The following is a 26,383-nucleotide window of genomic DNA, read 5'->3' as shown; positions in this document are numbered from 1 at the left end:
TTTTATCCACTTCAGAAGGTGGGAATTTCACAGGTTTCCGTCTAGCCTTCAGTCCATCTGGATAAATTTTCAGGAAAAAGAAGAAAAAGCAATCTGCCGAATTCCCACCGGGGCTTGAGGGAAAGCACCGGGTGTTGTCAAGGTTATTGCAGTAAGCTTTTTAAAGAGCAGAGCTGCAGGGATTCCATCTCCTTCATCATCTTGCGCTCCATCATGATGCAGCTCGTCACCTTCAGTGTCTTTACGCTGCTTGTCTTCTCTCAATGCAGCTGGGCATCCACGGAGCAGGTTAGATCCCCTTAGTATGTGAAAAAAATGCTATGTGAAATGTTTTATTTTGACATTAAATTATTTTTTTTCAATCCACAATTCTTTAAAAAAAATGCCCACTATTTAAATTGTTGAAATAGAATTATTCTATTTTTATACATTACATACAATACATACAATCTGCATAATTGTAATTATCGGTTATTCATATCTATTTGAATGCAACATTTTTTTCAGATCCTTTTTCAGAATTTTACTTCTATATTATGCTATGATTTAAAAATATATATATGGTGTCGTTTCAACACGTTCTTACTGACTATACTTGGTGTCTTTTACAGGAAGAGTCTGTATCTGAACTTCTGTGGAAGGCCAACAAAGATGTCGGTAATGTTTCTTCAAAGTCACACTAAAGGGCCAGTGGTGTACTTAGTGAATATTTCAGACAAACATTCTGAACACAAACCTATGTCAGCCTAATGACCACTTGGTGTAATCTTTTAACAGTTCACACGGCAGAAGAGCCACTGGTGATGGATGACATCGCTTACGACAAAGACGGCGAAAGAAATGCCGACCGGTGCACGTCCCGAGGGTGCATGTGGCCCGCGTCCGCCAATGGCAGAATCTACGTGCCCTATGTAATCTCCACGCTTTACAGTCAGTGACCTTACTTTCTCTTGACTAACACGGTCGACATCCAATCTATTTCGATTGGGGACAAAATAATAATTTCGATTTGATCAAATGTTTCTTCTCAATTCAAAGTGGAATTCACATGAAGTGTGCTTCATATACCGTCCGAAGTCCTGTTATAAATTCCAAACATTGTCATTTTTTCTCAATTCAGCATCACGTGAGCGCTCCGTCATTGAGCGCGGCCTGCAGTCTTTCAGCGACATCTCCTGCATTCGCTTCACCCCTCACAGTGGCCAGAAAGACTACATCCACATCGTGTCGAACAATGGGTATAAAGCTTTATTAATTCCCAACCATGATCATCTTTCACTTTGATATGTGGCAGAGTTTTCTTGTCAATAATGCAATAATGTTCCACCACAACCGCATAATGCTTTAACTATAGATTTAGCCCCAAGACCTTCATTGCATAATTTGAATGGAATTCATTCCTTGTACAATTTGAATGGGGCGTACGTAGCCTTGTATATACCCCTAACCTCAATCATGCCCCCATTTTGTAACTTTCCCCCGTCCTAAACTCAACCACACCCTTTTGCATGATAGGATCACGCTCTAACATTAACTACCCTTATCTTACATGCTTGCAAGACACGCATGAAAGACATGCCCCATCTTGCAAGCTGCAGATAGAAACAGTACACAGAACTAACTTGCTGTCCCTCTCAGGTGTTACTCGTACGTGGGTCGCCATGGCAGTGCTCAGACCTTGTCTCTGGACCGCCACGGTTGCTTGTACCACGGCACGGTCCAACACGAGCTGCTCCACGCCCTCGGGTTCAATCACGAGCAGTGCCGCTCTGACCGCGATCAGCATATCCGCATCCTGTGGCAGAACATCCAATCTGGTCTGCACTCTTCCACACACACACACACACACACACACACACACACACACACACACACACACACACATTCGCAAACCATACTGCATGTTGAGTGCTATTATGATGTCGATTCAGGTTTGGCGTACGCCTTTGACAAGATAGACACGATCAACTTCAACACGCCGTACGACTACAACTCTGTCATGCAGTACCATAGGTTTGTACAGGGTTTTTTTGCCACTCGACTGCAAGCATTTTGGTATATAAATTGTACTCTGGGATAAAAAATAAAAAATCAATCCAATGGTTGACCACACACAAATTGAACAGCCAATCACACATTGTACTGTTTGTAAACTATATACAGCGGTACCTCGACATACGATCGTAATCCGTTCCGAGACTGAGATCGTATGTCGAGCTTTTCGTAACTCGAGCGAACGTTTCCCATTGAAATTAATTGAAAACAAACACGGCAACAACGCACTCGTAAACGAACAAACAAATTTTAATTAACTTGGATAAATATATACAGACACACTCAAACATACGTTTAATGTAACTTTACACAAAACTCAATTCTAGTTTTGTCTTTTGTTCCCTTCGTTTTCCGGGTTAGCGGTTTGCCACGCCTCCACCCTCACGTTCGCTATCGATGGACTATTTGCTGTTGTATTCCCTTCAAAATATTCCGAAAATGATGCACACAAATGTCCTCACAATAGGATAACGCACGACCACTTGCCAACGAGAAGTAGTCTTGTAGTATTAGCGATCGGTCCGCTGCTCATAAGAACATCAGGGGCACTGGCTCGCAACTCCCTCGTTGTAATATCTCTGGTCGCAACCGCTTTGAACGGCGCCTATGAGAGAGAGTTGCGACCACAAAATATTACAAAGAGGGAGTTGCGAGCCAGTGCCCCTGATGTTCTTATGAGCAGCGAACGAGAAGTAATATAATACTCCTTGTATTAGATAATAAAAATAACAGGAAATGCAACAGCTGAGCTTACCCACGTATTGATTGTGGGTAATGAAGTTTCATTCTGAGAAAGAGTGCCATTGATGGCGTTGTGTGCACGAGTATACTTCATTACCCAGAAAGCCCTCTTTGTGCCCGCGCATGCGCGTTGTGCGTTTCCTGGTCGAAACTCGCCTGAATAAATCGTTCAGTCCTCGTAGATATAGTAGTTATACACGAAAGAAATGCGGCAAAAAAAGACAGTGCGCTACAATGATAAACAGCCTCTCATGTCATGGCCTCCTGGCTTCGTCGCATCTCGAAATTTTATTGTATCGCGAGCGAATTATTCGATCGAAATTTTCGTCGTAGCACGAGCATGTTGTATCACGAGGTACCACTGTACTATACTCGCCATTACGATGTTGGCTAATAATTGTGTTTTTGAATGGCATGCAGGTATGCATTCTCCCGCAACAATCAACCCACCATGGTTCCGACCCCCAATGCCAACGTCAACTTGGGCAACGCTAACCAGATGAGCAAGAACGATATCGCACGACTCAACTCCCTCTACTGTTAAGAAATGTCGTAACACTCGATACTTCTTTGTCCTGAGGCTGCATTTTGAAGATCTTGCTCTAAATCTTATCTCGACTCTTATCTTGGTCTTGTCCTTGACTGGTTTTAAATGATTTTTAGTATAGACCAACATACATCTTCTAGTCCTCAGCTTCATTTATGTGATGATAATAAATAACACTTAGCAACATTCAAGTTGTATGTTACTGAGTCATCTAATTATATCTGGCGCCCTCTTCCGTCAGTATTCAGCCACTGTTATAGTAGTTTATTAGACACTGTCATCTAGCGGCCGAATGGGTAAAACACATTCACCGAGGCTACTTCCGGGTCACATTGAGCTTCGTTTGCTCGTTCATAGCGTTCACAAAATTACAAAATAATTATCTTGAGTTATGTATCACCAACCCGTGTTAAAGAACCGACGTACTCTGTTGGAGAGAGCCGAAAAGTTCGTTTCTGAGATTTATTTCACAGACTGCAACCTGCGAGGACGGTAGGCATATGTACACAAACAGTATACAAGCTCCCTTGTCTGTTTTTGTTTTTTTGTATTATTAATATGAATGCATGTAAATACGAGTGCAACTCTTTTGTGCAAGGTTATATGGCGAAACTCACCCGCTGGAATCCGTTAGCTCATTTATGTCCTCCAAACGGATAACATTATCTGAAGCTCAAACGCAGCAATTCAGACCATATAAAGTTGGTGATAACTTTGGACCAACGTGAGTATATTTCACACATCACAAGTGGGGGGGAAATAAGGTAATATGTTTTTTTTTCATTTATGTTGAGGTGGTGGACCTGTTGGTTTAAAGTAGTCCTGAAAATCCCTTCGTCTTGGAAAGGAAAAGAGGTTCATCTTCTCTGGGAGAGTGATGGAGAAGCGATGCTTTGGAGGGATGAAAAACCAGTTCAGGTCATCAAAATGGTCACCTGTTAAATCTGTTAAGGACGCTGAATGGATGTCATGTGTTCCTAATCTGCAGGGTCTGACTAAAGAAGGCGAAAAGACTAGTTACATCCTTTCCGACTGTCTGACAGAGGAGGAAGAACACATGTGAGTTGGCAATTTTGGGTATAAATCTATTATTTTTTTTACTCTTCTCTTTGATTTTAGTGTGAACCTCTATGTGGAGTTAGCGTGCAATAGCCTTTTTGGAGCCGGTCAACGGTCAATGATTGCGGCTCCAGATCCAAACAAGACCTTCTCGGTGCAGAAGGCGGAGCTGGTGGTATTTAATCGACATGTCAGAGAGCTACTAACTGATTTTGAACTGCTGATTGACATTGTGAAGGTAGTCGGACGCTTTTTAAGGCCAAGTCAGCCGAAAGAAGCAAACGACAGTAGCCGTGTAATTTCTTTCTTCAATAGGAACTGGGTGAGAACGACCAGCGGAGTTATCAGGCGCTATTCACCGTCAATGAAATGGTTAACGTGAGCGATCCGACCGATCCCAGCTCCTTTCCCAAAGCACACGCTCTGGCTCAGAATTTTTTCAGCCAGAGCAACGGCAAAAGCCAACATACTGTCCATGCCATGGGCCACTGCCACATCGACTCAGGTATCTACTACACTAAATATCCATACTTATTGTGGGTGGGGCTTATTTACATTAATTTGGTGTGGATGCTTTTTCATCACTATTCTCAAATACAACTTTTACTGTTTTAGACGTATGTAATGGTCAAGATTTTTTCTTTTAGGTTACAGAACACAATATTTTGTTGGTGTAATGAGATGAGTCAGAATTCTATATAATAGGATCTATGCTTTAACAATGATAATAATAAATTGGAATTATGAAAAAGTAGTAACACTTTGATTGTTTTGATTCTCTCTGCCTCTGTCCTAAGCATGGCTGTGGCCTTACGATGAAACCATTCGCAAATGTGCTCGGAGCTGGGTGACCGCGATCCGTCTCATGGAAAAAAATCCAGAGTTTGTGTTCACGTGTTCTCAGGTGAATGATTAGCAAACATTGCTAGTTGTCCAAGTTGAAACGGATTGGACACATATCGCCGCTAATGCAGCAAATCGTTTTCAAAGCCTTTTACTCTCATGCAGGCCCAGCAGTTTGAGTGGGTCAAGAACTCGTACCCGGGACTGTTCTCTGAGATTCAACGTTTCGTCGAGCTGGGAAAGTTCATCCCAGTCGGAGGGACGTGGGTGGAAATGGTGACTGCTGTGAGAGATTTCCCATCATGTATTTTCTTAGTGTATTTAATTGCATGCTTTTTTGGGGGCAGGATGGCAATCTTCCCTCAGGAGAATCCATGGTAAGGCAGTTCCTTGAGGGCCAACATTTTTTTGAGCAACATTTTCAGAAGAAGTGCAAAGAGGTAAGCAATTGGCCCATGAAAATCTAAGAAATGCTTGATTTGTTTACTTATCATTTTGCTCTGTTTGATTTAGTTCTGGCTTCCAGACACATTTGGCTACTCAGCCCAACTCCCTCAGATAATGCAAGGCAGTGGAATTTCCAATTTTCTTACGCAAAAACTCAGTTGGAATCTTGTGAACACTTTCCCGGTAAGATATGCTTTAGGAAGTACAGTAAATTGAGGAAAAAAAAGTTTAATGTTAAAAAACATATCTCTAGTGCCATTGAGGATGATGGATGTCCAATCACGTAGCTTTTGTCATTCTTCTGCTTTGAATCGAAACAAACAAATGTCCCTTCGGTGGCAGCCCCCCTAGTTCAAATGAATAAAAGATTTATAATGCTCTCAGTAGCCATGGCATTTAGTTCATTTGATGAATTGATTTGTAATTCCTAAAGCACAGCTCATTTTTCTGGGAAGGACTTGATGGCTCCAAAGTCTTGACTCACTTCCCACCTGGAGGTTCCTATGGGATGATGGGCAAGGTTGAAGACGTGAGTAAGCTTTGCCTTTCCTTTTGAGTTTCAAAAGAAGCAATTGGCATATTCCCATTTACCCGCTGCTTACATTCCTGTGGGTGCCTCTGGTCTGTCCACAGCTTGTGAAAACCGTTAAGCAAAACAAAGACAAAGGTCGGGTCAATCACAGTGCTATATTGTTTGGATTTGGCGACGGTGGCGGCGGTCCCACGCAGTTAATGCTGGATAGACTGAGGCGGGTCCAGGACACAGATGGCCTTCCCAAGTCAGTTCCTTTTTCCGAAACAATTTAGTACTTTTCCAATGAGACTCGGCAACAGCAACTGCTTGCCAATATTTTTACCACACCCATGCTGATTCAAATAGCATGGGTGTGGTAAAAGGATATTATTCATATTAATTGCGTCATTATGGTTGGCCACTGCCTGTTTTCATTATACTGGTTCTGTCTCTGCCAGGGTTAAAATGTCCAGTCCTGATGAGTTGTTTTCTCAACTTTGGGCTGATTCACACCTTCTATGCACCTGGACCGGAGAACTTTTCCTAGAGCTTCACAATGGCACATACACCACACAGGCGCAGGTATAGACGCATACGTATGTGAACACTATCATGTTAAAATATCCGCAAACTGTATAAAAACGGCAAATATTCCAGATCAAGCGGGGCAACCGCCAGTGTGAAACACTCCTGCATGACATTGAGATTGCCAGCAGTTTGGCACTGCGCCATGATAAAACTTTTCAGTATCCTGTAGCAAAACTGCGAGAACTCTGGAGGTCAGGGTTCACTTATTCGAGCTGACTAAATAGACCCAGTCTGCTGTAACATGTAGATATCTTATGATTGTTCCTTCCTCGTAGGCTCTTGTTGTTGAACCAATTCCACGATGTAATCCCAGGTACTTGCATAGAGATGGTTGTGGAGGATGCACTGAGATATTATGAAGGTATGTCAATGTTAGCAAGTGAGTACAGAAAAGGGACTATATATATATATATATATATATATATATATATATATATATATATATATATATATATATATATATAGTGTATATGTATATATATATATATATATATATATATATAGTGTGTATATATATATATATATATATATATATAGTGTATATATATATATATATATATATATATATATATATATATATATAGTGTATATATAGTGTATATATATATATATATATATATATATATATATATATATAGTGTATATATAGTGTATATATATATAGTATATATAGTTCGCAGTCTAGCTTTGAATGCTCTGTTGACGCCAACATCTAGCAGCAGGATTTCTTTTGTAAATACAGCCGAAATGACGGTGAGCACCAAATTTGTGTGTTCGCCGTGATACTGGGTGTATTGACAAAAGAACTATATATCCCAGCAGTCACTGCTCACCGGAAATAGAGTCTGGGGCTGCTTGCCGTAGTTGCCAGCGCTATTGCGGTTCGATATTCATCCATATATAATATACTATATATATAGTTCGCAGTCTAGCTTTGAATACTCTGTTGACGCCAACATCTAGCGGCAGGATTTCTTTTGTAAATCCAGTCAGAATGATGGCGAGCACCAAATTAGTGTGCTCGCCGTCATACTGGGTGTATTGACAAAAGAACTATATATCCCAGCAGTCACTGTGCAGTACTTTTTCTACGGGAAAAATAGTAGAGTCGGGGGCTGCTTGCCGTAGTTGTGAGAGCTGTAGAGGATGGTGTACCCTATCGACTGATTTATTTTATTTTATCGTAATAACATTTTTAGTATTGGTCCATATATAAAGCGCACTGGATTATAAGGCGCCCTGTCTATTTTGGAGAAAATTCAAGACTTATGTGCGCCTTATAGTCGTGAAAATACGGTAGTCCTTTTTAGGGACTCAAATAGTATTTGATGTTTATTAGCTGTAGTGCCGTTCCTCATCAAGGCCACTTAGATAAACAGGGCTGGTTGCTAGCTAACTGCTTGGCACAATTGGATGATGTTAAATTTAAATAAAATCTCATTTGGGTCATCAGATATCAAGAAAACTGGTGCTACACTCCTGCAAGAAAGTCTCGGTGCCTTGTTATCCAAAGGTGATGCCACAGGTGTCTTTAACTCTCTGCCATGGGAGCGCCTTGAGGTCCTCCAGATACAAGATGGCCCTGGAGAAGATCATTTAGGTATGTTTGATATATTCAACAATATTTTTAAATTTTGAGAGTGATATGTTTGTTCTTTTTTATATTGTCTCTCATATCGCAGTTCTAGCTAGAGCTCCTAGCATCGGTCTCTGTCCTATTAAAGACATAAAGCCTCAGGCTCCGGTCTGTGTCACTGTTCAGGTATAGTGAAGGACAATTAATTACAGCATCCATACCGATGGCTAATATGTTTCTTGAATATGCATTGTGGGATCTCTACGTGTAGTGAATTTGTTGTGTGACTTTACAGGCTGACGGCAGTGTCCTGATGGAAAATGGGATTATAAGGACTGTTGTCAACAAAGACGGCACACTGAGATCATTGGGTTTGGTCAAAGCTAGCAGGTACTCGGGTTCCACAATCAAATTGTCTATTGAAGTTGGGGGAATTCTTTTGGTCTTCAAGTATTATTCCGAGTCTGTTATAAAGTCAGTAGAGTGGTGCCTCTACTTACAAAATTGATTTATTCCAAAAATGGCTTTGTAACTTTTATATTGTGAAAGTATACCAATTTTGTGTGAAATGTGTCAGACAAATACAAAAAGAGAAAAAAAAGATAAGAACATTATTATTTTTATTTTATACTAAATTAAAAATAAAACACAGGATGCTACGAGAGGGTGTTTACATTTTTTAGATTTCGAGTTTCGTAACGTAGATTTCTTGCGCATCCAGAGACAAACTGTTACTATTGAGGCCTTTCGTAACCTGAATATTTCATATGCAAAGACGTGCGTAGCTAGAGGTACCGCTGTATTAAAATACATCCACACAGGATTGCCAGTGGCAAAAAATATTTTGGACTTTAAAACTAAATATGGTAATAAATTTCCAAATTAATGCTTTTTCAGGGAAGTCATTTCCGATGGCTCTTGCGGTAACCAGTTTGTCATATTTGATGATGTACCACTATATTGGGATGCTTGGGATGTAATGGACTATCATCTTCAGACAAGGTGTGAGTCATTCATATTACACCCACTTTTCTCTGAGCCATTGCCAGTGACCTTAAAAGTAAACCGTCACACCACCCTCTTGTTACAGGAAGCCAGTGGTGGGGGTGGTGAAGCCTGTCCATGTGTTGTTGTCACATGAGCTCAAAGTTAGTGTCAGCTTTACGCTCAGGATCAGTGACAACAGCACAATCACACAGGAAATTGTCATGGATGCCATGTCTCCTTACATTAAGTTCAACACGCAGGTACGTGATCTCAATGAACATAACAAGTTCAACACATATGAGTCGAGAGTCCATCCGGTCTTATTACAGTTTGACATTTTTCAAAATGTCAAATCATAGCATAAAACATTACTGTTCCCATTCCCAGAAAGGTTTAGCATTTCACAGAACGTTTAGCATTAATTGGCTGAAATGTAAACAAAGCCAATGTGATTTCTTTTGAGCGTTAATATCCACAGATACTTGGAACAAAACAAACTTATTTCACCAACTGCATCTGTAGTTCACATTGTGGATGATTTGTGCTTTATTTCCGACTTCAGGTCATAAATGGTGTTACCTATGTGTGCGCAGGTAAACTGGTTTGAGTCACACAAGTTTCTCAAAGTTGAATTCCCAGTGCGAGTGCACAGCCCCAATGCAACGTATGAGATCCAATTTGGACATCTCCAGAGACCGACACACAGGAATACATCTTGGGACTGGGCCAAATTTGAAGTATGTTACCCATAAATGCACAATGTGGACCAAAATATTGAGACAGTTCCCTTCTTGCTGAATCGTGTTTGCTTCTCTTTTCAGGTTTGGGGTCACAAATGGGCTGATTTGTCAGAGCACAATTTTGGAGTGGCTCTGCTCAATGACTGCAAATACGGCTATTCGGTCCACAAGAACACAATGACGCTTTCCCTGTAAGACGCACAATTTCTAGAAGTTTGCAGTCAGAGTGAATCGATGTATTTATCAATATTCTCTCTGTTCCAGGTTGAGGGCACCGAAGGCGCCAGATGCCAATGCTGATATGGGGACACACAATTTTACCTATGCAATCATGCCACACACAGGTTGACATCCAATCTATTTGAACCAGAAGGAAGTCAGTTCTTTAAAAAAGCTTGTGTGAGCATATTTTGCATTTTAGGTTCCTTCCAAGAGGCCGCGGTCATCCAGTGTGCATACAACCTCAACTTCCCATTAAGGTTAACATCATGCTCCCCGGACACGATGCCATGGAGTGCCTTTTCCATCAGTCCTGCTAGTGTCATCATTGAGACTGTCAAGCAGGTATCCTATTCAATTTTCCTATTGGTCTTTTGAAAACAAGACCCTTGGGTCCACCGCTGGTCATTTCACGATCAGGCCGAGGACAGGAAGGGAGCCCTTGTCGTCAGACTGTACGAGGCACACGGCGGCGGTGTGAGCGCGACTCTCCGCTCGACGTTTCCGGTCAAGGAGGCCTGGCAGTAAGTAACCTCTCATGGTTTTCTTCCTTTAATACATAATTGCGTGGGACTGAAGTGTTTTTTGTTTCAGTTGCGATCTCCTAGAGCAAATTGACAAGACTGACCCTTTGCAAGTGACTGAAGGTGGAATCAATCTTAACTTCACCGCCTTTCAAATCAGATCTCTTTTGCTCGTTTATGTTTAACAAGTCATATTTGAGCAAGTCTTTGAAGTTTTGTCTAAAATGAAGCCACAGAAGTCAATCAATGTATTTTGGAATTCCACCAAAATTGTTCAAACTGTTTCATTAACCTTAATATTTCTAGCTGTTGCAGCTTACATTGTGAATGTGATTTTCGAGTTTGGTCATGTGAAGTACGTGTGTGCCCAAAGGATGGTGTGATGTAAATTTTGGGCAGCTTTTGACCAAATCACTGAATCCTTCTCTAGGTGTCAATTATGATGAAGACAAACGAGAACTCAAATCTGTCCCTGTTCATTACAATATTGCAAATGACTGTGAAATGTGCATGAAATTCATTTTCATTTTCTCATCTATTGCTACAATTTCAATGATGCTTAGAAACAACTTTATTTATTAAAAAAATAATAAAAACAGTATTTCAATATACAGCCAGCCCTTCTTTTTTTGTTTTTACTTGACATTTTGTTTCGTCACTCTACTGCTGCGCCTTCGAGAACCTGCAAAAACAAAGGTGAGTTTTCAATGCTGAATTTAAACATATTCTCAAGTGTCATCCCTTTGCACCCTGTTTAATTCTTCACCTTCTTCTGGCTCTGTCTTGTATATTGTCTTCTGTTCAGTTGATTTCTGTTTCACTCTCCTTTGGCGTGTGGTTTCTTGAGGCAAATCCTCTCTCTTCACTGCTCTAGTTTCCTTTTTAACTGTTTTGTTCTTTTCCGTACTTTCAGATTGTTTCCTGGCCCCCTACGATGTGTAAACACACGCACAAAAGTTGTAAGTAGATTGTTTTTTCCTAATCACCAGTTACAAAACATAATTGGTTTTACCTTTTTGTTTTGGGTGTAATCATGATCCTCGTCTTTTTTTATTCTCTTTTTGGCCTTTGGTGATTTAGAATCTGGTGTTTGAGAATATATATAACTTAGAACTTTCTCTTTTCTTAACAAAATACTCAAGAGTTATGGAAATATTGCAACAACAAAAAAATACTGTAGTAGAACAAAAAAAATTAAAAAACATTCCCCCCAAAAATTCCTCACATTGTATAGTTCATTTACGTAAAGCAAAATAGTGAAATTCTACAATTTTGCACATTGATTTCAACATTTGAGCCCTGAGTTAATGGAGAGACACTGCATAAGTGACATCGAGTCCATCTATTGTTCAAGCTAAGAAGTGCCATAGAATGTCGGCTGAATTAAGCTTCTTGTGTTACCAATGTCCAAGGCAAATATAACTGGACCCTTGTTTAGATGTTCCTTACTTTTAGGAGCCATGGGCCCTGGATCGCCCTGAAATACAAAAAAAAGTTGTTTTTAGTCACTAAATGTAAAAAAGCATGCCGAGCAGGAATTTCGATCACCCACTTGGAACCACATAGTCCTGCCATTATGGTCACGCAATGACTTCATTCCCTCCACATAGTAACACCGTAACCAGGCCTTGAAGGCAGAGTAGTCCGCCTTCTCCGGATCGTAACCTTTCCCGCCTAGGGTGTACATAACAAAAGGCCTTTTCTGTTTTGCTTCAAATTGACGCTATAAATCCTGCTTGTGACTGAAATTAAATCAAGACAGTGAGGTCAATGTGGCCCACCTAAATTGACTACCTCCAGGGGAACTGTGTGGCACAGTCTGAGAAGATCGGATCTCTCTTCTTTCACTTTGATCTTTGTAGCTGTCTTGAGGGCACAGAGATAGACATTGTTTCATGTTGAAACATTTGAATGTGCAGTACAAAAATGCTCTTTCTAATCAGGTTCACCTTTTTGTCCAAGATCTCATCCTTCACAGGCTTCCGATCTTCCCAAGTGTCCTCGGAATCTAGGCCTTCTAGTACAGAACGGGCAGGCACGAAGGGTGGGATGCTTAATCTAAAAATCATACAAACGGCAAATTGTTTCCCAAAAAACAGGTGTATTTTATTTTGTCTGTTAAAAAGCATCCTTTTCCACCTGTAAAGGATTTCAGCCCTGAGATAGTTGCCGATGCCATTGAAGTACTTCTGATTGAGCAGAACTTCACAGATTGGCCTGTCAAAGGCACGGTCGGAGAGATGCGACACCACGTTTTCCCTGTAAAGTTGTTATGAGTGCATCATGTGACGGGATGACTTTTTTTTAGATTTGATTCTCACGGTGAAAATCATCCCCAACCTGAAGCTTTTGTACTCAAACATAATGCACGGTCCTCTGTCGGGCTGCCAAGTTCCGTGCGGCTGCCAGCTACCAAACCTGCGTGCGTCCACATAGCTGAGCACTCTGCGAGGCTGCTCCATGGAATAAAAGCACAGATGGGCGTGCTTGGGCAGCTCATCCTCAGCGGTGAAGCGGAAAAAGCCTGACATGCCAAATCGAAAGACAATGTCGACAGGCTGCTGGCCCTTTTCGGCTTCGGGGCTATCGCTCTTGATGGGCGTCATCGTGAGCTTCACTTCCTTCCCTCTGGAAGCGGCGCTGATGCGGAACGCCTCGCAGACGAAGGCCACGTCGGGATTTTTGCTGACCTCAGACTTTTTCACCGGGCCGGCAAACAGAACGCCCTCGCACATTTTGTTGACAAAAAGGCTGGCCAGGTGCAGCTCCGGACCCTCTGGCATGGCTCCTGTTATGTAACTGCACACAAACATTGGTTGAGTCATGCATGATGCACTGATAACATCCTTATGACAAAATCGCACGCCACAATTAAAGCTTGGATTTTTGTTTATTTACATGTAAATACAAAATATGTTGTTTAGCATCGAGTTTGTGCAAAACTGGCTGATCCGTTTTCTTGACCGTAGACGTAGACCAGGGGTCTCCAGGGCCCCTATTCAGTCTGTAATATATCAATAATCAATAATCAAGTTCCTGGACAGCTTGCTGATTAGTTGATCATTGTGTCAGGTGTGGTAGAGGTTGGTCATATTTTTTCCTTTTTTTTTTCCTGTTTCAGGTGAGCACCAGAACGAACCGATCAGGTATATCCTCAATTTCATTTATTTTTTGCCACAATGTGCATAATGTTTTCAATGTATACTGTCCATAAACGGAATTTGCGTGATGAAACAAAACGATTGTACTTAATACAACAAAAAGTAGATTGACAGGTTTTTGGAAAATCTGTTTATACGCCGCAATTTGTTTATTACGTTGACTGAGCCATGAGTTTGATTTAAGTTCTTATCTCGATCGGGGATTAAAAACGATGCTGCAGTTTTACTTTAGCTAAAAGGTAATTCGTATAGCTTGTGAGTATATACACTGTCAATTGCTTTAGTTAAAAACGCCTTTCCTCCAGCGTGCTGCTTACCTAACAAATTTTGTAACGTAACCCCCGATATCGCGAGATCTCCATGACCAAAAATTTCAGCCACTTTTAACAACATTTTCCTCGCAAAATCACATTTAAATGTGCGTGTTTCAAATATTTTGTTTTAGAACGAATCTTAAACTAATGATTTTAAAGCCTTGGACTACAAGGGAGTCACAGTAAGCACGTGACTTGCAATGCATGCTGGTAAATGTAGTTAAAATGGATTTCGACACAAGTAGGCCATTGAAATTAATAAAATCTTTTATTGAACATTTTAAACAATGTTTTGTAATATTCAGTATTTTAAGTCATCCATCTAACATTTTTCCATCATACCTGTATTATAAAGGTAGAAAATACACCATTTGAATTAACAAGCAATACATTAAAATTATACGACATGACAAAAAAATGAATGAAACAGAGTAATTGTGTTCAGTTTTTAAACAAATGAGCTAAGAGATTAATCTGTTGGCCATTACAAATTGTTCATCATGGCTTGGGCTTGCTTGAGTTCTGGAAGAAAAGAGTCAACAACAAAGAATTAGAGTGAAATCATTGCTTGAGAAAATAATTGGGTTATCTGCAGTAGGGAAAAACCTGAAAGCAAGACTCTGAACTTGTCGGCAGTGAGCGAGACGACAGTGCTCTGCAAAGTGCCCGACCCGGCATCTTCACTCTGAATCTTAAGCTGAACAATTGCTTCATTGACCTCCTTCATCTCGCTGGAGCTCAAAATGTAGTCCACACGCCACGACACGGCCTCCAGTCTACCCACTTATGTCCACAAAAAAAATAATAGTTTTACCGTCATGCTTGACTGCTACTGATGGTGGTAGACATCCCATCCATTTGACCTGGGAGGGCTGAGAAACATGCAATACTTACATCTTAAACTTGTCTCCCTCAGTTTGTCCTGCACTGCAGAATGCTTATCTTCATATGACTTGCACAGCCCCATTGTGTGTTCTGAAAGAAGGGATCTTTTTTAAATGAAGCCAAATCACCTGAAAATGATTCTCAAGATAATTTACATTGCAAATTCCACTATGTATGCACACTGCATGCATGTACAATAGCAATCGACAGTCATAGGACTGAAAAAATAAATGGAAGAAAAAAAACCTTTAGGCAGGCCAAGCTGTTGCAGTTCACTGGACAGAGATTCACTATCGACATCATGCTTTGCAGCACTGGACAAAATGAAATTGAGCACGGCCACACTGGCTTTGATGTCTCCACTATCTGTTTAGTTCAAAATTATAGTGTCTCACACACACTTGCAGCCTGGTATTATATTAAACAAATGCTTATGCATAAAATCCCCCCTTTCACTTACCAAACTTTGCATCGGCTGTGAGCTTGGTGACTTTGTCATACTAAAATACAAATACAAAGCACGTTCTTGGAGTGGATATTTTAGGGAGCATTTATATTTAAAAAAAAGAAAAAGAAAAAAGTAAACTTACATCAATGTCTTCCCCGAAGAGACCCTTCAGTACTTGAGCACACAAGAGTTTCATCTTTACACTAGACTGTCACAACAAGATGCTCAGGGTCAATGATGGCGTTTGCTAGAGAAAAACCTGTGAAAGCTTACCATTTTCGACAATGTGCTGATCTCGGCAAGCACCCAATCGGGGCAGTCTAAATCTCCGCAGAATCGGAACCGCTATAGGAGACAAAAATCGTCATGATCGGCGATCAAGCCACGATTTCACTTATTAGCCCGGGTGCGACGATAAAGTTGGAGAATAGAAGCAAATGAATACAGCTTCACACATTCACCAACGTTTAGATGAACATATTATATTGCAATAATAATAAAAATAGTGAAACGTAGAGGTTTTACCATAGCTGCCTGGCTAACGCTGAGGCGAGATACGGATGTAAACAGGAAGTATTTTGGAACGTGTCGTCTGATTGGACCGCTGAGTTCGGGCGGGGTGTTCTTTTCGCGCACGTCATGTCCAGAGCTAACGACGGAGATCCTCGTTTTACCACGGAATAGACTAGATACTAGAAGTTTCCTAGTCTATCTACGACAGACAGGTGTCACAAATGGGGTCCTCATTTCCACACAGTAGTCAAAATGTTCATGTTAAAGGTCCTGTAGATTGGAAGTCAACCTAAATGAACTTATTCCCTGCTATTGGCAAAAATAGATTTCCAATTAATTTTAGAGTAAGACAGTAAAATATTGTCGTCAATGGTAGCCAAAGATTTATTTCACTGGGGCAGACAAAATTGCTGTCTAAAAGGCCTGCCAAATAAGTTAAAGCTTCAAAAGTGAAGACAAATGAGATCAGATGCTGGATAGCTTGGACCTTTTAAGTGCTTGCTGTCAATCAATACCCTTGACCTTTTACTACTATGTTGTTTAGTAGCTTGTTTATTTTTATCTGTACACAAACTCATACATTCCAACAAATAAAATATGTACCTGGGTCTAAGGCTTCTCCCACCGCCCGCAGCAAGCCAGCTGTTTCTCCATTTCTCATTAAACAACGCCCAGATAGAAAAACAACACATAAACACCCGATGGAAAGTATATTTTCGTTGGCTGAAACTTGTAGGCATAGCTTGCTGGCCAAGTTTTGACTGAGGGAGTTGCCAGGAAATTGAATTGTTACCCGTCATGGCACTTTTCTGCACTCATCTTCAAACATTTCATGTATTTGACACATTATGAAAGTTACTTTACTGGATGTTTTATTTGATATCTAAATCCAGAAAATAAATATTTGTGGATGCGGAATAGCACTTGGCGGTGAGTAATTTTAAACATTCCAGATGACTGTTGTTTTCCTTTGGAGATGCAGGACACGCCCAAATTAGTAGTTTTACCAGACAGCTCATTTCTGTTGTGCCAACACAAAGATAAATGTCAACATGTTTATGTTATTTTCATTATGACTGCATACTTCATTTAATTTGACATGTTCAGACTTGCCTGTGGACCAGCAGAGAAAGAAGCCTCATGTAGGGGATGAAATGTATTGATGTCACTTATTTGCTTTGGGATGGAGAGTAAGTATGACAATTAAAAAATGAAATGAGAAGAGAATTGTACAAGAAACAAATGTTGTTATTGGTGTATTTTTATATATATATATATATAATACTGAGGTGGTTTTTGTATTGTACAAGAAAAAAAATGTTGTTATTGGTGTATTTGTATATATATATATATATATATATATATATATATATATATATATATATATATATATACAAATACACCAATAATAACATTTTTTTCTTGTACAATACAAAAACCACCTCAGTAGTATTAGAATATATATATATATATATATATATATATATATATATATATATATATATATTCTAGTACTACTGAGGTGGTTTTTATGGCATAACGGAAAGAAATCGTTGCTATGTTTATGTGACTCATGTTGTGAATACGTATGCCCATATAAGGCACTTCCTTCAGTAGAGGGCGGTAGAGAGTGACATTTATTAGCAGCAGCAGTCGCTTGAGGATGGCCACTCTCGACTGCACAAGATGAAGCTCCATCAAAGTCTGACCCTGTCTTTAATGAGCCTTTTTCACTGGACGCTCCACGTCGGCTCGAAGGACTCGCCAACACTTGGATCAAGGAATATTCCCAGACTTCTGACCCAAGGTAAACCATCCCTTCATGACATTTATGAACCAAATTGATGCTGAAATGGGCATGGAATGTATAGGGAATTGTTAAACAACAGTTTAAATTCTACTTCATTATAATAATTGAAGAAGAAAAAATGAATTTAAAATGATCTGTTAGAGTAACTCAATGAGTCAAGGTTTTTATAGCAAACACACAGACAGACTTCTGACCTTTTACTTGAATCATTTTAAGAATGTCAGAAAAGGACATGGTGAACATTTTACTGAGAGTCATTATGATCAGTGCAAAAGAAGAATTGTTGATACAGCTGTTCACACTGTTTTGTGCGAGCGCACTATCAGTATGTTGTGGAACTCAGAATGACCTTCACCAAATTCCAGTCTGGTACTGCTGACACATTGTAACTGCTCTTTATCTTCCAGATGACATCAGAGGCACATTTGCCTATCCGCTCCATCAAGACCACACCGTTTTGTTTTATCACGAAGACTCTGGGGAATTTTACGTAGGAGGGACTGACTTTGTGTACAAGCTTGATTTGGACCGCTATCAAATTGCTGAGGTAGGTACCGCTGTTCTTTTCAGCACACTTTTTTCCAAGCGCATCAGCCGCAACCTCTTGCCCAGAGGAGTGGTTGGGGCAGAAGCAGAGATAATTAAATTACACTGTCAAAGATGGCGGAGATTATTCACTGCATTGTATGTCTGTTGCCGTTAATGGAATATAAGTATTTAAAAATAAACATCTTACGGACGATCAAATAGAGGTATCCAAGTTACACTTGAATCCTCTCAGAGATAGTTTTTCTTTGACAGTAATTACAGGGGCGACAGAATAGCGTAATATGAGAGAATTATCTTTAAATCATGGCCACACAATGGTCTAATCTGCCTACAGCAAGTGGCCTATTTCTGCTTTTTTCTGTTAACCCTTTCATGCAAGAATTATTACTATTTGTTTTTACCCCTGCAGGGTAAAAACTGCTAGGTAAAACTTAACTTGCCCTTTACATTTAACTCATCGGCTGCCATTGACGCCAAATCCAGTTTGACTGATTTAGTCAAAATAGATTGGACATCTACCGCTGTAAATGGTAGTAAAAGAGGAGACTTCACGGCCAGTCCTCATAGTTTAAAGTAATTCGACGTCTGTCAACGTCACTGGCATAAAATGAGTCAAACACTATAATTTTTTTTAAAAAAGACTAGCGTTCTAACTGGGGCTTCAGAGTGAATTTCTGTTTTAATTCCTTTTTATTTTTATTAATTTATACATGTCTTTATAATTTATTATGTCACAATAATATTTAAAAAAAATACTGTGATTAGAATTATGTTTTTTTTTGTGAGACAAAAAAGTCCCCTGTAAAGAGTATACGTTTTTGTGTTAACATTTGAATAGCTGTTCAATCTAGTGACCACTGTCGTGTACAGGGCCCAGAATTGGACATGTCCAATAGAAAAAAACAGGAAGGTCAATTCTTGAATCGGGAACTTTGAAAACATGAGAGGTTACCCAATTTTTGTGAAATGTAACATACAACTTGTATTATTCAATTTAAGAACAAAAAAAGGCATGTTGGTCACATTTCTAAAAATAAGGCACGAATGATAAAGGCAGACTAAGCTAATTTGGCAATACTTTTTCGCTTCTTCTTCTCATTGTGTTGCAAGGGTTGAAAGTTTGCATACGTACTGTAATTCCCTTCCACCTCCACTAAATTCACTAAGTACGCTGACACCAGCATGTACTGTAGATAAATGTTTATCTTAATGGCTGAGATGATGTCAAACCTCACCACTGTTGCAATTCTTGAAGGGTTTTGGGCTGTAATCCATCAAGGGAATGTTATTTCTCTGTTAGAAGACATTATCTTAAGTGCCATTTGAGAAAAATGAGTCTTTTTACCGGCAAAGCATTTGTGTACACAATCACAAACATTCTACGTAATCCCCGCAGGAAATCCGTCTGGAGGCCACGAGTGACAAACCGTGCCTGGAGGTTGGTCGTCATGAAAAAGAGTTTAATGGTGTTTTGTTGTTGTTGAAATAACACACTGCGGGCTTTACAGGACCCTTGTAAAAACGTCATCACCGTCATCGAGAGGTTTGGGGACAGTTTGTTCGTCTGTGGGACCAATGGACGTCGACCTCACTGTTGGAAACTACTAGTAAGTTCTTGACACATCTGTTTAAGTCGTAACGAAGTAACCAAGTTGCTCTTTGGGTAATTCAAGGCAGGTTTGTGGGGTCTGCTCCGGTTTTATCATCTGTGTTGACCGTCAAACTTCCTGTTGACTTTGCGCTATCCCGTTTCCAGGGCGCCAACGTGACGGAGGATCACAAGGGGACGGGATTCTCTCCATTTACGCACACACAGAACTCGTTGTCTCTCAGAGTTGGTATGTTAAATGTCGCTTGTTGAGTGTTTCTTGAAGGTGGAAGAATGTGACGCTGTGTAATCACTATTGAGATAATAGGTGCTTGATAATAGACAACGGCTGCCTGTGTTTGTTTCTGCTTTTCTAGAGGGGGACTTGTATAGCGCGGCACCACTGGATTATGATGGGAGCTCCTTGCAGTTCAGGCGCAAAGCAGGAAGGAGGGGCAATGTCTGGATGTATGACACTTGGGTCTCAGGTAAAAAGTCAAGTGCAGCATTAGAATTTTTAGAATTAAATTGTTATGCGGATTATAATGCTACGTTCTTCCTTCTCGTAATTCCCAAGACGTGAATCTTGAAGTGACACTTAAAATAATGTACTATATTTGAACACCAATGGTGCCTCAACACATGTAGACAGACAACAAACAAATGCTCACAGGCTTTTTTTACCTTTCCATAAACAAAATCAGTATAGCTGTGGTGACCGAGTCAGTGGGGAAACTCTTTTCTTGCGTGCTTTCTCCGTCTATTAAAATTCTCCAAGGTGACCATGCACATGACAGGAATACATTTTTTTTAAAAAACTCTTTAAATTTATTTTAAATTCCAGTCTGTTTTCATGATATCCAATTAGCATTGCATTAGCGACCAGTTTCTGAACCCACTTATGGCCAAAGTCAACCAAGATTGGCTCCAGGTGACTCAGCTGGTCAATTCCAAGCTACGTAGAGAAGTACGTGCTCCACAGTGGACACCTTGACGGATTTGTATTGTTATCCTCCTACAGAGCCCACATTTGTGTCTGCCACTTGGGTGAAGCGGAAAAATGACCCCAACAATGAGAAGATTTACATCTTCTTCCGTGAGAAGAACTCCGACCAAAACCTGGAGGCTGATCCGTGGGTTTCCCAAGTGGCCAGAGTTTGTAAGGTACCTGGAACAATAGACACTGACTCAAATAACATCAGGCAAAATTGCTATTTCTGTAGACTGCCACCTTCCCTAAAAGCTCAGTCAGAGTCTAATAATATGAGCCATAAACTCATTTGCCATGACGCAGAGGACAACGTCATGCACATTACTACCACGTTCTTTCTTTCATGTTTTCCAGACGGATGAAGGTGGATCAAAGCGATTCTTCCAGAACACGTGGACCTCTTTTCTTAAGGCTCGGCTGATCTGTGGCTTTCCGGAGGAGTCGCTGTATTTTAATCGCCTGCAGGACGTTTACGTCCAGCATGCCGAAGAATGGCAGGACACTCGAGTCTATGCCCTCTTCACCAGCAGCTGGTTTGACACTTTCCCTTCCTTGTTTTGCGTAGCAACCGAGTGCAAACTGACACAAAATGCAAGCTCAGCAAGTCCACATTGGGACTAAAGTAACCTATGTGTTGAAACCTTGGCTTACTCTTAACCCATTGCCAACATTTAGTATTATATGTATACAATAATATTAATGATTCACATTGTTGATTCATTTTTTTTAATTAACGCCCAAACCCTTTGAAAAGGCAGTCACTGTCAGCCCTCTCTGTTCAAATGCATTAGACGTCTATAGCCGTAAATTGCAGTGGATGACTTAATTGTGAAATAATTAATACTAAATTTTCTTCATGACGAATGGTAATATTTTCAGTTCATACCTAGTAAATGTGAAGTGAATCTGCTTGGGACCATCCCTGTTTCATCAAAATATTTCAAAAAGGCGAAATGACTTGTTTCTAAGGAAATTCAGTGTAAAGCTGTAAGAATAACACTAGAAAAAAATTGAGGAATATAACTTTAAAACCATGAAGAGTTAGGGTGGGGTAGTCTGTTCTTCTTTGCGTCATTCCCACGGGAATTAGTCAAACGCAGAAAGTAAAAACTGGAAGATTTATTTTGGTTTGTTAGGTTAGGTTAGAACTCTATTTCATCCCATATTCGGGAAATTTCTTGGATGACTTTTGAGTTGACGTGAAGCAAGGCTTGTGGGTTTTGACATTCTTGGACACTTTGGACACATAAAAGTGACGCAACAGTTGGGGTAGAATGCTTAAAAGTGAAAGTGCGTGATTTCTGCAGATTCGTAACAAGATTTTGGAAGTATCAAATTTGACCGCAGCATTCATGTTGCTGATGAGAGACCTATAGTGTAGCAGCCAATAACCAAGTGTCCAATTATTCACTTGTTCCTTTGCCTAGAGCGATACGTGAAATTAATCATTGGATTTGAAAGACAGGAGTTCATTTACATCCATGCTTATTAGAGTACTTTTATCTATCTTTCAGGAACGCCACTGCAGTTTGTATTTATTCCATCCAGACTATTGAAGACATTTTTAACAACTCCACCTTCAAGGGCTATGACGAGGCTGTTCCGGAACCGAGGCCAGGAACTGTAAGTGCTATTTTGGTATGACACTCAAACTCCAATATTGTCATTAATCTCATGTGCTTGAGGCTGTGCCGTGTGGACTTGTCAAAAGACTGGGTGGACTTGAGGAAAATGTGCCAATGAAGGCTGGTTTCCAGTACCCTGGCCTACTCATAAATAAACATTCATAATTACTGGAATTTGATCAGCGATGACTATTACCAGACCTCCCAGTTCAACTCGATTGTATATCTGTCGTCGACAATGGCACTGTTAATTACATGTAACTTTTGGTTTAAAAAAAAAAGTTGGGTCCCACATGCTGAATATGTTATTGTCCACATGATGGATTAACTAAATGTGTTGTGTGTTTCAGTGTGTGCAGAACAGCCGCGCGCTGCCCCTGACAACCATTAAAGTGGTGCGGGATCATCCTGAAATGAGCGACTGGGTCCACTCTGTGCACTACAAAGCTCCGTTCTATGTCAGCAACCACAACTACATCAAGATAGTTGTGGACCGCGTCCAGGCAGCGGACCGGCGCATGTACAACGTTCTCCTGCTCGCCACTGGTATGTCCTGTTTGTTGTGCAACAATGCGCTTTTGGACTATTTTGAGTCGATTATTTGACTATTTTTGTCGAGGTTCAACAAAGGTGCATACATCCTGTGCTCCCTCCTCTATACACACTGCTAGGTTTGTGTCAGAGTGCAGGCGTTTTCAAAACTTAATTTTATGTTCACTTGGTCTGATATTTGCATTTGTTTGATGAACTTAAACATTAAGTGGGTAAACTATGCAAAAACCAAAATAAGGGAATTTGAGCGAGGATATACTTTTTCTTACACTCTTGTACTATATTTAACATTTATTTTCAAACTGTAACAGGTTGTGTATGTAAGCATTTTGATTCTTATCGTCCCATACAGACTCTGGGAAGATCCACAAAGTTCTGGAATCAGGATCCGAACCTTTCATCATCTCCCAAACTGAAATCCAAAGTCAGTCCAGTTTACAGTCGATGAAACTGGACTCCAAAAAGGTACAACACATCAAAATCTTTTTAAGGATGTTGTGCTTTACTACTTGAGTGCTTTCTGTGAAGGTTCAGCTGATCTACTGAGTGCTTTTTAGCTAAATGTTTGTTTTGTTAAACCACAATCTCAGGAGGAGATGGGACATTACATCTCATTTTCATGAGCGCACTCGCTGTCATTAATGAGTTAACTTTGTTTCCTCATGGTTTCGAAGGTGTTGTTAGGAATTTCTAAGCAGAATTTGGAAGACAGCTCTTCTTTGTGTGTGAAGAATGTATTTCTCTCCTTGCTAGAAAAAACTAGTGGTGAGTTTTGCTGAAAAAATCTATGTGGTGGACCTCCAAAGTTGCAATGAGCGCAACAAATGCTGTGCGGATTGTGTTCTGTCTCGGGACCCCTATTGTTCCTGGACTAAATCTGGATGCTCCCCAACTGTCCCGTAGGTCTCCTAAGTCCACTATTTGTCTTTCTGCAAAAAAAAAAAGAAAATGGAGTGAACTTTTAACATATATTTTGTTGATATCACAGTGACGGCATTCAAAATATTATTGACGGGAAAACGAGCGTGTGCGCTGCGTCAACATCAGGTAATGAAAATCCTGTATACTAAGAATAACGTCAGTTTTTTTCCTCTGTTATGCTCATCGTTTTGTTGTTGTTGTTTTTTTAAAGATTATAACACAGTTACGCGGACCAGAAGGAACGCCGCCTCGTCCGTCGGCGTTGATTTGACTCATCTGGCTGTTCCCATCGACGTCCCTTTCTACCTAACGTGCCCGATTGACTCGTACCACGCGGTCTACACGTGGAAGCACAGAGACCAGAGCAGCCCTTGTCTTCAGATGAGCTCCACCTGCCTCCTCCTCATCCCCGCCATGACGCACGACAGCTACGGCAGCTACGAGTGCGTCTCGGAAGAGAGGGACTATATCACCAGGGTGAAGCGCTATCATCTCACGAAGAGAGAGGACCAAAGATCAAAGGCCAACCCAGGTAAAACGCTGGGAGTAGCCGCCCAGACATTGTGGATCACACTGGAACTTAGCCTTGCCTTTTTGAACTGTATGCAAAAATAACCGACGTAAAATATGGATTCATGTCCTCAAGCATCCAGCTAAAAAAGCTAAGAAAAAGTTTTTTTTTTCTAATTTAAAAAAAACAAACTTTTATTATATGTATAATTAAGTGACCTTTATCATTATTTTCAGTCACGCTGTAGCATTTCAACAAACATCTTAGACACTTTTTTAAAATACTTTGACACTCCCTTGCGACTTAATGAGCTTTACAGAAAAATCTCCAAAAATCAAAAGTATTTCAGTGATATATAGTATGCCCCTATTGACACATATTGAAAAGGCATTACGAAAAAAAATCTATCTATATATATCTCTCTCTATATATATGTTTAAATAAGCTAAGATAATGCATATATTTATGTATGTATATATATATATATATATATATATATATATATATATATATATATATATATATATATAAAGATGAGGAAGACTAAGAAGTGGGTCACAAATCAGTGAATTAGACAAACGTGAATATCATCTTTACCATGACTAAATTTGCTAGGACAGTACATTGTGCATTTTTATCTAGAAGACTTTTGATTTTAAATTTCTTCCACTATTTAAACTGCTGTAAATAATTAATGCCCACATTAAGGTGCTATATTACTATAGCTTTGCTCATCTACTGTATTGATACATTGACACTACTATGGTAAACACAACTACTACTGTAAATGACTGCCGAGAATACTTTGCATAGGCTGACATTGACGGTAAAACGTCGCTGCCACACTGACAGTTCAAATGGATTGGACGTCTAATGCCATCAATGATGGTAAAATGTGATCATTTTCCGGCAGCCTTTCCCAATCAGCTATAACGGGCGAATCCATGAATGTATAGAATTTGATAAACACAGGCACAAGTGACTAAATAGCCTTAACACTACTACAGTAAGAGAGGAATCTCTTAGAATTTCCAACTATTTTAAAAGGTGAAACTGAAGGAATCCCATTGTTTGTGTATGTGTGTGTGTGTCCTCTCTGCCCTCAGCTTCATCCACAAAGTGAGTCAGTGTGCTGGATTGCATGTTCACACACATTGAGGTAGGTGATTTAGACCCCATGGAGCGTTGCAGTCTGGCTCTCTCCCAGCCAAATGTTCCAGTGTATTGTGCTGTGCGCACAAGGGTGGAGGTAACCCGAGTCTTTGGATGAATTTCCTTCTTTTGTTTCCTAAGCACCACCTACCTCCACCGATAACTAATGGACAAGAAGGCTATTGTAAACTGTGCAATAAGACAGCAAAACCTCTCAGAAACTGTCTTTTTAATTTCTACTGGTAATGATCAGCTTAACTTGATTTCTTTTTAAAAAAATATATATACATATATATGTTTTGTGTACCCTGGTGAGATTAACTTTAATGAACATACTGTCTGTTTATTAACAAATCAATTTCTGGTACAAATGTTATAATGAATCTTGTTATATTATCTGAAGTCTTTTCTGTTTGATCAGTCACTGTCATATGATTAGATTGAACAACCAATAAGTATTATTTTTTTAGCATGAAGGTGATTTTTATTTTGTTTATTGTTGCAAATAAACTACCAAAACTTA

At 40.0% G+C, this 26,383-nt stretch overlaps 5 protein-coding genes across 5 annotated transcripts; 3 read left to right on the top strand and 2 right to left on the bottom strand.

The window, feature by feature from the left end:
- Nucleotides 1–46: 46 nt before the first annotated feature.
- On the top strand, nucleotides 47–3,529 carry LOC144071596 (high choriolytic enzyme 2-like). The gene is made up of 7 exons (XM_077596836.1): nucleotides 47–288; nucleotides 612–657; nucleotides 778–930; nucleotides 1,121–1,238; nucleotides 1,639–1,817; nucleotides 1,932–2,013; nucleotides 3,217–3,529. Exons 1-7 carry the CDS (start codon nucleotides 214–216, stop codon nucleotides 3,338–3,340), a joined length of 777 nt encoding a protein of 258 aa, XP_077452962.1. The 5' UTR covers nucleotides 47–213; the 3' UTR covers nucleotides 3,341–3,529.
- Nucleotides 3,530–3,654: 125 nt separating this feature from the next.
- Nucleotides 3,655–11,453, top strand: man2c1 (mannosidase, alpha, class 2C, member 1). The gene is made up of 26 exons (XM_077596823.1): nucleotides 3,655–3,835; nucleotides 3,942–4,067; nucleotides 4,138–4,261; nucleotides 4,332–4,402; nucleotides 4,463–4,640; nucleotides 4,718–4,907; nucleotides 5,200–5,306; nucleotides 5,411–5,521; nucleotides 5,593–5,685; nucleotides 5,759–5,875; nucleotides 6,126–6,221; nucleotides 6,326–6,471; nucleotides 6,665–6,788; nucleotides 6,864–6,985; nucleotides 7,070–7,155; nucleotides 8,248–8,394; nucleotides 8,477–8,556; nucleotides 8,666–8,760; nucleotides 9,268–9,372; nucleotides 9,461–9,617; nucleotides 9,951–10,094; nucleotides 10,179–10,288; nucleotides 10,362–10,441; nucleotides 10,519–10,661; nucleotides 10,737–10,840; nucleotides 10,911–11,453. The coding sequence occupies exons 1-26, from the start codon at nucleotides 3,735–3,737 to the stop codon at nucleotides 11,023–11,025; spliced, it is 3,072 nt and encodes a 1,023-aa protein (XP_077452949.1). The 5' UTR covers nucleotides 3,655–3,734; the 3' UTR covers nucleotides 11,026–11,453.
- Nucleotides 11,394–14,480, bottom strand: neil1 (nei-like DNA glycosylase 1). Its single transcript, XM_077596834.1, has 10 exons — nucleotides 14,195–14,480; nucleotides 13,181–13,641; nucleotides 12,980–13,099; nucleotides 12,790–12,898; nucleotides 12,622–12,706; nucleotides 12,393–12,514; nucleotides 12,290–12,317; nucleotides 11,853–11,923; nucleotides 11,607–11,769; nucleotides 11,394–11,522 (listed from the first exon to the last, which is right to left on the bottom strand). The coding sequence occupies exons 2-10, from the start codon at nucleotides 13,621–13,623 to the stop codon at nucleotides 11,476–11,478; spliced, it is 1,188 nt and encodes a 395-aa protein (XP_077452960.1). The 5' UTR covers nucleotides 13,624–13,641; nucleotides 14,195–14,480; the 3' UTR covers nucleotides 11,394–11,475.
- Nucleotides 13,956–26,383, top strand: sema7a (semaphorin 7A (JohnMiltonHagen blood group)). The gene is made up of 16 exons (XM_077596824.1): nucleotides 13,956–13,986; nucleotides 17,763–17,968; nucleotides 18,379–18,518; nucleotides 19,917–19,958; nucleotides 20,029–20,127; nucleotides 20,277–20,358; nucleotides 20,486–20,596; nucleotides 21,130–21,272; nucleotides 21,454–21,632; nucleotides 22,614–22,722; nucleotides 23,075–23,270; nucleotides 23,629–23,741; nucleotides 24,030–24,175; nucleotides 24,265–24,323; nucleotides 24,409–24,729; nucleotides 25,815–26,383. The coding sequence occupies exons 2-16, from the start codon at nucleotides 17,848–17,850 to the stop codon at nucleotides 25,829–25,831; spliced, it is 1,878 nt and encodes a 625-aa protein (XP_077452950.1). The 5' UTR covers nucleotides 13,956–13,986; nucleotides 17,763–17,847; the 3' UTR covers nucleotides 25,832–26,383.
- On the bottom strand, nucleotides 14,565–16,311 carry commd4 (COMM domain containing 4). The gene is made up of 8 exons (XM_077596837.1): nucleotides 16,174–16,311; nucleotides 15,922–15,993; nucleotides 15,791–15,856; nucleotides 15,661–15,700; nucleotides 15,447–15,566; nucleotides 15,210–15,290; nucleotides 14,922–15,098; nucleotides 14,565–14,837 (listed from the first exon to the last, which is right to left on the bottom strand). Exons 1-8 carry the CDS (start codon nucleotides 16,174–16,176, stop codon nucleotides 14,800–14,802), a joined length of 597 nt encoding a protein of 198 aa, XP_077452963.1. The 5' UTR covers nucleotides 16,177–16,311; the 3' UTR covers nucleotides 14,565–14,799.

The sequence above is a fragment of the Stigmatopora argus genome, chromosome 3, assembly GCF_051989625.1.
Source record: "Stigmatopora argus isolate UIUO_Sarg chromosome 3, RoL_Sarg_1.0, whole genome shotgun sequence".
In the NCBI taxonomy this organism is placed as follows: domain Eukaryota; kingdom Metazoa; phylum Chordata; class Actinopteri; order Syngnathiformes; family Syngnathidae; genus Stigmatopora; species Stigmatopora argus.
Note: the sequence above shows the minus strand (reverse complement) of the source record. Positions and strands in the feature narration are given on the sequence as shown.